Raw genomic sequence first — 11,190 nt, forward strand, 5'->3', positions numbered from 1 at the left:
CAGGCCTGCACAACATACGGCCCGCGACGGCCCCCCTGCAACCCCCTTCTTCACTCCCCGTCCCTGGAAAGAAAAGAAGGCTTGCGCGGCCGCATGCTGTGTAGAACGGCCCTCTAATAGGAGCGCGCTCCAGCATCCTGTGAATGCGTGCGCTTTCCCCTAATCCCCCCTTCCCTGCTCCAGCACGGGGACGCGCTCCAGCAGTGTAGCGCGACTCGGAACTTCCGGGTCTGCTGCTAGAGTGCGCTTCCCCCACGCTTCACCCTGCCACCAACAAACATTCGTTTTAGTTGCCGCCGCCATCCACCACCTCCTCCTCCTCCTCTGTTGCCGCCGCCGCCACCGACGACGACTCTATTGCCGCCGACACCACCTCTGCTACCGCCACCACCAACATCATCAGGTAGGCATGCGGGGGGCTGCCGACAAGGGATGCTGACTTGGGGGGTGGGCTGCTGATATGGGATGCCGACTTGGGGGGGGGCTGCTGACATGGAATGAGCTGGCTGCTTAAATGAAATGGGCTGAGGGGGGCTGATGAAATGACTTGGGTGGGGGATGCTGACTTGGGGGGGAGGATGCTAAAATGAAATGGGCTGGGGGGGCTGATGAAATGACTTGGGTGGGGGATGCTGACTTGGGGGGGGGGGGATCCTGAAATGAAATGGGCTGGGGGGGGCTGATGAAATGACTTGGGGGGGATGCTGACTTGGGGGGGCTGCTGACATGGAATGCTGACTTGGGGGGGATGCTGACATGGGCTGCTGAAATGAAATGGGCTGGGGGGGATGCTGACTTGGGGGGGATGCTGACATGGGATGCTGACTTGGGGGGGGGGGGCTGCTGACATAGGGGGGGCTGCTGACATGGCCAGTGGAGGGCTGCTGAAATGGCCAGTGGAGGGCTGCTGAAATGGCCAGTGGGGGGCTGCTGAAATGGCCAGCGGGGGGCTGCTGAAATGGGCTGTGGGGGCTGTTTTACCCATGTGGCCCGACTGTTTTCCTTGTGAGGTTCAGGGGGGGGGAGGGGGGGAGAGGGATGTGAGGTGCAGGGGGGGAGAGGGATGTGAGGTGCAGGGGGGGGAGAGGGATGTGAGGTGCAGGGGGGGGAGAGGGATGTGAGGTGCAGGGGGGGGAGAGGGATGTGAGGTGCAGGGGGGGAGAGGGATGTGAGGTGCAGGGGGGGAGAGGGATGTGAGGTGCAGGGGGGGAGAGGGATGTGAGGTGCAGGGGGGGAGAGGGATGTGAGGTGCAGGGGGGAGAGGGATGTGAGGTGCAGGGGGGGAGAGGGATGTGAGGTGCAGGGGGGGGGAGAGGGATGTGAGGTGCAGGGGGGGAGAGGGATGTGAGGTGCTGGGGGGGGAGAGGGATGTGAGGTGCTGGGGGGGGAGAGGGATGTGAGGTGCTGGGGGGGGAGAGGGATGTGAGGTGCTGGGGGGGAGAGGGATGTGAGGTGCAGGGGGGAGAGGGATGTGAGGTGCAGGGGGGAGAGGGATGTGAGGTGCAGGGGGGAGAGGGATGTGAGGTGCAGGGGGAGGAGAGTGATGTGAGGTGCATGGGGGGAGAGTGATGTGAGGTGCACGGGTTGTGATGTGAGGTGCATGCGGGGTGATGGGAGGTGCAGGGGGGAGAGTGATGTGAGGTGCAGGGGGAGAGGGATGTGAGGTGCAGGGGGGAGAGGGATGTGAGGTGCAGGGGGGGAGAGGGATGTGAGGTGCTGGGGGGGAGAGGGATGTGAGGTGCAGGGGGGGTATTGTGTGTTTGATGTGGAGGGGGAGTATTATGTGTGTGTTTGTGAGGGGGAGAGATGGGGGTATGAGAGCTAGATGGAGAGTATCACAAAGGTTGATAGTGAGGGGTGCTGGGGGAGATATATGAGGATGATTATGAAGGGTGCTGGGGGAGATATATGAGGATGAGGATGAGGATTTTACCCGTGAGGCCCAATTTTTTTTTCCTTGGAGCAGTTCGGCAATTCTCACTTTACGATTTGTGCAGGCCTGATTTAAACCATTTATATAAATGACACCATAGACAAACGAATAGAGAAAATGGAGGGGGAGGCAGGTAAGTCAATAACAAGGCAAAAAAGGACAGAACCCTATATATTGAACTCTATATAAAAGATCATTTAAAAAGGATTAGAAACATGCCCATAGCAGATTTCAGCGAGACCAACCATGTGCCTACATCGGTATGTGACAAGGGTTAATATATATATACAGGTACCTATCTGACTCAATCTTCACCTATGCAAGGTCCCTCAAATGAATAATATCTACCCTCAATCTGTCACAATATATATCTTTAATCACTGCCACATCAAGAAGAATTATAAAAAATTGCCAGGGTCTGTAGGTCCCTGGTTACTAAGAAAATATGCAGTTAAAACACGCTTTGTTGTAGCAAAATATGTCCGAAAATGGAAATTACTCTCTACAAAGCGTGTAACAGTTCAACCAGAGAACGAAGTGATTACATATTAAAGATTAGCTTTAATATACAAACAATTACAGTGCTTAGGTTACAGAAAGATTGCTACAAGAACATATAGTATAAAATGCAGCCAGTTTCATCAGACAAAGAATTCCTATACGTTACCATAGAACATGTAAAAGATTCTTCCAAGAGAGGTCACTGGAGTATGAAAGATGATAAATCACGTATCATGTTGACATCAGACATTCTATTAAGCTCTGATTTCATCCCTCATTTACAGGTCTTATATTCTAAAACACTTTTTTTTTTCAATTAAAAATAATGCCCCCCTTCTGGGTGTGCGCTCAACCCACCCCTTTCATTACTCTGAGACATTTTTATGGAAATAAGATGTAACCCTTTCTCTTGACTTTAAAAATTGGCTAAATATATAAGAGACTTAAAAAAACAAAAACATTCTATTATACAGGAGAGCACCGGGCATGCGGCAGGTTCCGTTATAAGAGCCCACCGCAAAGCAAAAATCGCCGAAAAGTGGAACGGGTGATTTTTGGCGTGTGGGCACACCGTCAATTCCCCCTTCTGCGCGTGCGCACCCTCGGCAACTACCCGTTCTTCACATGCGCGACCTCTGACTTCCCCGTACTGCGCAGACATGGCGGCCCCCCTTCTTGGTCCCACAGAAAAGCGGGGCGCCGAGAAGCGGGGCCTTGCTGTACTTATACGAATGTCATCTTCCTTTTCACTGTGTCTATGTACTTAAGATGTGCGCCTGGATATGAAATATGACACTAACATCTACTTTTGCATGAGAACAGATATCAGAGATTATACATAGACCACCCTTTCATTATTGGTGTCATTTGATTCGTGTAATTGCAACTGTTACAGATATGTCATTCTTGTGAGTCGCTGTCAGACCTAAGATTTCATATTTAGTAACTTTATACAAACCCCTCCCCAAGTATTCCACAGATCACCCAAAGAATGCCTTTCAAGGTTCATTTAAAAGGTTTTATTTCCCGTCAGAGAAGAATTATGACACCATTTCATTCCCTCCCCCACTGGCAAATCCAAGGGTTGACCCGCGATACCTCAGTCTGGACAAACACATAACTATGCAGATCTTGACCCCAATAAAACAAATTATTATATTAAGACAAATTGCAACATTAACCTCTGAGGTGCCAGACTGATTGTCATGGAACAAGTAAACCCATTTCTGCTGTCTCTGGTCACCCCTCCCACCCCCCTTCTTTGCAGCTTCTGCTTGTCAGCTCCTTAAGTTCAGCTGCATGTATTTGTTCCACACACACACAGTGCCTGTGTGATGCATCACTATGTTGCATTTTCTGCCTCTGTTCCTTAGGTCTGTGAGTTGCTATAGAAACCTCTGAGATCCTTCTCAGAATGGGCTATTCTGCCCTCCCCCCTGCCTTGCTGACAGTTTGTCCCATCTCACTTCTAGTGTGACCCTTGCTCCTCACTTCCATTTTCCACCCAAGAACACAGTGAGTACAGACCTGCCTGCTACTACCCTGGCAAGGCCTTTCTGTTTTACCGTAGTCTAACCTCACGCAAGCATTCATATAGAGAAGCACTCTCTACTCTCACTACACCTACAAGTACCCTTTGGTTTCTCCTTCTGCAATAAAGTTGAGAAAGACAATAAGGACTTGTGTTAAAGCTAACTGGAGCTATTCATACTTCACACGTGACCCTGGTTCCAGTATACTGATTAAAATACTTAATACTTTCTGTCATATTCATTACGATTAGATATATGTATTGATATTTTTGTTATTACTTATCCCACCTCTCTCACTCCCCCCCCAAAAAAAATATTTAAGAATTAGGATTGTCCTGCAGGTAGTGGGAGGACTTTATATACTGGATACCTGCAGGAGACTTTCCTGTCTTACTATAATAAGGGAGAAGCTAATCACAATTAGTACCCACTGCCATGTGGGGAACAAGAAAAACAAGTTTCAAATAGCAGTAAAAACCAGTCCATCAGTGCAGGGGGACGCAAACTTTTTTCCCTGGGCCCCCCTGCCAGATGTCATCCTCTCCGCGTGCCCCGCTCCCTCCTTACCTTGATACCCGGCGTCTGGACAGCCACCTTGCCATGGCGACGCGTCTCCAGATGCTGGCTGAATCAAGGTAAGTAGGTTTACAGAGGCCCTGCAGTTCCCCCAGCACTTAATTTAAGTGCCTCTGTAAACCCTGCGCTCCCTGCCGGTAATCTCGCGCCCCCATGGGGGTCACACACCCCACTTTGCGCACCGCTGCATTAGTATATCATTCAGGTAACAGCATGTTTTCCTTAGATATGCTTGAACCCTCTCCGGTTTAGCAAGACCCAATCTACCTGATAATGACCTTTAAAGAGGAAGTCCCCCCAAGAAGGTACTTAAGTTTAATGTGAGTGGAAATGCATAATTAGGTAGATTTGCAACTTTAATCATTTTTGTTGCATTCTGGTGCTGCTTTTGTCATTTTACTCTAAACCACGGTCAAAGATGTCCCCGTTGCAATTGTAAATGCAGTAAATGTCAGTTTGCTGACCTTTCCTCCCACATACCAGTGTCACTGCACAATTCCCTCCTTCCGTAAGATGCCCTTATGCTAAGAAGCCCTCCGTGAGTTTCTCCTAAAGCAGTGCCTGCACGGGCACAAGCGATTACCTATTTTTACTACATCATTGAACAGGGTGGAGTCAAAGTTGGGCAAAGATGTTACAAGGTAGGGCAGCAATAATTTGGCAACCGAGTATGTTTTACTGGCTATGCACTTCTTTAACCCAGGCTGTGCTGGAAAGCTGTGTAATACGGCAGGCATAAGCTTATAGGGGTCCATGTTAAAATAAACAAAGCTATATGCTCATTTGCATGTCATTACCCATGGATGCAGTGCAAGCATTGTATGCTAAAAGATACATCCACTGCCAAAAGATAATGGGGAAAAGCATGGCTGCAGACCTGTCTGACATGGGAATGCGCTAACAAATGATATTTTTATTTACTGTACACTGTACAGTAGAGGGTTTTTGTCACTTTTTTACCCACCATAACAATGTGCGATTGCAATCGATTTGAAACTCATAAAAAATTTTTTTTAAAAACACTCTACAGAAAATCTACAAATATGCTATATGGATGCTTAAAATATTTTAACAAAGTGGACTAGACAGGTTTTTGTTTTCTCATGTAGGCGGGGCTGTCCGTTAAGCAGGTCACTAGCGCACAGGTCGTTTCCTATGTACATACAGTAGGGTGTCCATTTTCACTTCTCTAGTTACTGTACTAGAGCAGCGATTTACAGTGCTTTTCTCAGGAAATTCCAGGTTCCCCAGATTTTAGAAATATCAAGCAGCCACAGAACTGCACTTAATTTCCAGGCATTAAATCGAGTTGTTATCCAAAATACAAGCTCTTACTGGCGCTAATAGTATGGGAATTCGTTTATCAGAGCTAAACCTTCTGGAGAATTGTGTGCATATTGTGTTTAGTAGATGACATGAGTTCATATAAAAAAAAAAAAGGTTATTTACTTTCTTAGAAATATTCAGTCATCCTTAAACGTATTGTCTTATTTGCATCTTGTATAAATATGAATGTGCATAGGTTGTCTTTATCTGGAACACTGGATTCAAAACTTCAGCTAGTTAAGTTTGTATGACTAATGCTGCTAATTTAACAAGGGCTTTAAATATTGACAAACAATATTCATCAAAATATGTTATATTAAACCCTTAAAGCTTCTGTTAACAATGAAAATGTTGAAATAATTAAAAATACTTAATGGTCTGATTTTTTTTTTTCCAAGTTAGAAATCAGCTACATTGAACCTATTAAACTGAATTTACTTTCGTACTAGGCAGTACTGCCTCTTTAAAATAAACATAGGCAATGCTCAAATTCTAAGGCCGCGGGCATGGTCAGCGCTTAGTCGCTGACTCGCGCTCACGCTTGCCAGTGAGCCCCTGCAGCCGCAATGAGAGCGGCCTTAGCAGGGGCTCGCGCACGCTTCCGCAGGCGTGCGGAGGCATAGCAGTCAAAACATTTTTAGTTTACACGCTGAGGGGAGCGGAGGGCAGGTCACGTGAGCGGTTTGCCCAATGAGGGCGAACCAGCTCCGTGATGTCACTTGCCCGCCCATAGACACGCCCCCGGACGGCGCGCGTATTAAGGCCAGGGAAAGCACCCGCTTTCCCTCAGCCTCCACACGGGAGAAATGTCTATGGACTCAGCCTAAGGTACGAGCAAATAACCAAGGCGTAGGCATCCAACTTGTTTTTTCCCCCGCTCATATTGAAATTCACACAGGTAAGAGTCAATGTATTACTGTAATTCACAAAGTTTTGTTCCCAGTGTCTAAGATATTTTTTTACATCTGCTTGATTGTCGGTAAAAAAAAATATGAACTTCTATTATCCATCCCAACTTGCCTATGTAAATGCCCTTTTATCAATAAGGGTCCAGTAAAGGGGCTATCAAACTTTTAGATCAATAAAGTTCTATTGTATAACAGCTATATCCGCTTAATAACAAAGAACACACAAGAGGGATTTAAATAATCAGGTACCCAGCTCATTTTCAGACCTTTCCAGCAATAGAATTGTGACCAGGGATGGGCTATATAGGACCAAATTGTACTAATAACATTGACAGTTTAAGCCTGTTATACGTAAGACATTAATGTTGCAGGTAAGTTTATGTATTTATATATTTTTTTAAATATATACACAAAATTAAAAGGGATACGATTTATATACACCCCAGTTAACATGTTAAAGAACCATCCAGAACGACATGACAAAGCATGTATTTAACCAGAGTTCTTGTTTAAGTTGATTAAACAGTTCATTAACTATGTTTATATCCTTGAAAGACATCTGTCTCTGCCACTACCCTTTCACATATTTTTTTTTAAAATGCAATCTATTGTAAAGACTTGCAGCAAACAAATGCATTATTCCTTTCTGGCCATACGCAAGTAAAAATAGCATATTGCTGTGCTCTGCAGATTTGGAGCTTGAAAAAACCTTTTCCTGTGCAGCAAAAAAAAGCCTCTGGGCTTATTAATGAGTCATTTAGAAGCACAGCCGGTGTCTTGAAATACTGCAAAGCAATGGTATGAAAGCTGTCAGTCACCATGAAGGGTAAAGAGTTATCATGATACAGTACCTACACAACTGCAGTGTTTATAGGTCTTTATCACGTGTGGGGGGAGTATAGTGCAACAATCTAACAACTCATTGGATGTCAGCTACACAACTGACAGCACAGCGAAAAAGGTCAAGCAGATCAGTTTGCACCCGATGCCTAGCAGATCTTGGACGTCAGTACAAGGACAACCATCTCCTCAGTTAGCAGCATTAAACACCCTCCTCCCAGACAGGCTCTCCTGGCATAACCCCCACATCCTGCAACTGCAGGGAGATACATCCTGCAACTGCAGGGAGGTGAGGCACCCAGGGGACTGCAACACCCTGCAGACAGGAGTGCGGGGACTATTTTTGAGTGGGGGTGCTGTACATACGAAATCAGTAACATACATACGTTACCATAATGTAAATATGTATAAACCCAGTGGTACACCTTCCCCCACCCATGACTGCAGACCCCTCTTGTACAGAAGAGCTCAAATCAGATACCTACAAATCTATCAAGTTATGGAAAAGTCAGAGACCCCATTTGTATACGCACCCAAATCAGAAAACAATGTGACTGTTTTTCGCACAACCAATGGATGAGGTTACTTGTGTCACCTGCTGCAGCAACATACACCCTTAGCAACAGTATATGTGACAGACTGCAATACCTAATACAATAGTATAACTAGTAAACAAATCAATCTGGAAAGGGGGATTGTACGTGGGTTTTTGATGGGTTCATATGAGCACCATTAGGCTACAGTGATGGTAACCCAACTCCTGAGCACCCTCTCGGTAATGATTACAATAATCCCTCTGCAGAACAATGCACCCCCGGCTAAGTTAAACATTGAGCCTCTTCACAGACAAGGCTCCGGGGGTTGTGGTGATAAGACCCCAGGCCGGACCCTCGCTGTCCCACCCCAGCGGAGGTGACACCCAGGTTCCCGGCCTCCTCCCCTCGGGGACAGGGCTGTCAGCGCCGCCGCCCGACACCGGCCAGACTTTTTCTCGCTTTCCCAGTCGGGCAAGTTGGTTACCTGAGCGGCAGAGCCGAGAGCTGCACGGGGGGCTCGGCTCCTCAGCCCCGCTGACAGCCGGTTATACATCATGGAGGCCGCCATGTTATCTCTTCAACTCTACAGCTCGACTTTCAGCTCACTGCGCAGGCGCAACACCATAGAGGAGAGGAGACAGAGCGCCGGCTCATTGGGGGGGGACGCTCTTTGAATGTAGGTAGAAGGTCAGACTCTATAATACCATCAGCTTCCTGTTGTAAAGTGCAGACAGATACCAGGGCTAAGTTTAGACTATTGAGATATAGTTAGACACACTGGTAATTCACTTTATATTGTACATACAGAGATGTCAACTTCTGTGGACTAAAATCTGTAAGATTTTCGAGTTTATTCCCCAAAAACTTTACTTCAATATATTTAATTTTTTTTTAATAAAAAACACTGTCTAAAGCAATGATTTCCAACCTTTTTTGTTTGGAGGAACCCTTGAAGTATTTCGAAAAATCTCGGGAAACCCCTATCTGGCTGACACATTAGGTTTGACGGGCCAGTCACAACATTTCACACTTCACAAGCCACCTCTATTTCCCACCCTTTACCCATGTATTTCTCTCCCATCCATCTCACTAACTCTCCCCTCTCCGCCTCGCATGTATTTATCCCTTGCGTCTCACTCTTTCTCCCTCTTTTCCTCACTCCCTCCTGCCCCCCTCTCTTCTCTAAGGCTTTGCCTATAGTGCCGGCGACGGCGACACGATGGGTGATGTCACCCGTCGCCACCGGCGAAAGTTATGTTTCGCCGGTCGTCTGCATCGCGGGATTCCTGCAATATGATTTGTTTAAGGGCCGTCACGTGACGCGACGGCCCTTGAAAAATCAAATTCTACCGGCGTCAAGTTTTCGCGACGTCGCTCCGTCGCTTGTCGCCGTCGCGTGCACTATAAGCGCACGTGGCAGCGGCAATGCTTTTGTTTTTGGGCGACGTCGCCAGCACTACAAGCACGGCCTAACTCGCCCCTACCTTCTGTCAATTACCCCACTCAATCCACCCTACAAAATACATACCAAAAAACCCTACCCTCAAGGGGGCGGGGGGCTGTGGTCCATAGGAGGAACCCCTGATACTGCTTCAAGGAGCCCCAGGGTTCCACGGGACCCTGGTTGGGAATCACAGGTCTAAAGGTAGAGGCTGTGTACAAATGCTATTGATTAGACTTATTTAACCTGCAGCCAGATAAATAGCAGGGTCAATAAAGACCTGTTCTGTCTGACCCTAATATACCAACCTAACCCTTAACTTAGTCAGCACTGTCTAAGGCTTTGTCCCCGCTGGCGCTGAGCTTGCTCAGGCTTGGAGAGCTCTCCAAGCATGAGCACGGGTGTCCTTTAAATTTTCGTAAGCGCTTGCGGGGGGGACAATGCAGGGGAAGCTGAGCGCGCTTGTAAGTCTGTAAAATTTGTTTATGTAAGCGCAGAGCACCGGTGAGCGTGTGCCCGCGTATACGCTGGCGCGCATCGCGTGAGCGGGGACTTGCATATATATATGCAAGTCACCTCGCCAAGCACCGCCCGCTCAGCGCTAGCGGGGACGCAGCCTAAGGCTGCGGGCTGACCGTGCTGAGCGCGCAGTGCTTGCCGCTTTTAGTTACATAAATCTTTATGTGCAAGTCCCCACTCATGCGCGGGCACGCACGCTCACTCAAGCTTACGTTTCAAGCGCTCAATTTGCCCGCAATGCCCCCGCGCGCGCTTCCGAAATAGCAAGGACACCCGGTGCTCATGCTTGGAGAGCTCAAGCATGAGCGCGGTTCGCGCCAGCGGGGCCGCAGCCTTACCCCTAATAATCTGGGAGAAAATCATTGCCAGCTAAATAAGAGAGAGGAAGGAGGTTATAGAGCCGGCTACCGGTCAAATAGACACTTCCTTGTTTAACCATTTGGGTACCCCAAGATGTAGTTACTACAGTACATCATGGGGTCACGCATTCCAGGGGTGCAATGACGTAGTAACTACGTTATGCCCAGGGAGTGTATTATTATTTTTTTAAGTTTAGGTCTTGTCCAGCATTCCCATGAAGCGCAAGATGCAATCTGACCTGTACATAAATGCAAGGGGAATCCCCTTCCATTTCAAGGATAATGGCGATCCCGTAACCGCACTGTTGATTAATTATTTTGAGAACAAAAATCTGTTAATATATTTTTAGTACACTTTTTAATGCTCTGAGCAATCACTGACTTGTAATAATGTAACGCTCGAGAGATATATTTTCTTATCTGTTAATTTTGGGGAGCAGCAAAACAGACTTTGTGGTAGCTCAGTGGTAAGGACACTGCCCTTGAATGATGTGAGCAAAGTATCAGTCCCAGTGTCAGATCTCCTTGTGATATTGCACAAGCCATTTTATTTTATCCCCCTGTGCCTCAAGCAGCAAAATTAGATTTTAAGCTCTTTAGAGCAGGGACCAATTATTAGGGTGACTATACTTCCCGGCTTAGGCCTGGGACATGGTGCAGGGAGCGGCGCTGGGCAGCGCTGACGCTCATGCTCTCCTGCTCAAGCAGGAGATTTTTCT

The 11,190-nt window shown here is 47.4% G+C and overlaps 1 protein-coding gene across 1 annotated transcript in view; it reads right to left on the reverse strand.

The window, feature by feature from the left end:
- SUCLA2 (succinate-CoA ligase ADP-forming subunit beta) overlaps positions 1-8,791 on the reverse strand; it is a 105,497-nt gene extending 96,706 nt beyond the window's left edge. Inside the window, exon 1 of the mRNA XM_075591152.1 lies at positions 8,637-8,791. Within this exon, the coding sequence (XP_075447267.1) occupies positions 8,637-8,720 (84 nt within the window). The 5' untranslated portion in view covers positions 8,721-8,791. The remainder of the gene's footprint in view (positions 1-8,636) is intronic.
- Between the last annotated feature and the right edge of the window lie 2,399 nt (positions 8,792-11,190).

The sequence above is a fragment of the Ascaphus truei genome, chromosome 3 (genome assembly GCF_040206685.1).
Source record: "Ascaphus truei isolate aAscTru1 chromosome 3, aAscTru1.hap1, whole genome shotgun sequence".
Classification (NCBI taxonomy): domain Eukaryota; kingdom Metazoa; phylum Chordata; class Amphibia; order Anura; family Ascaphidae; genus Ascaphus; species Ascaphus truei.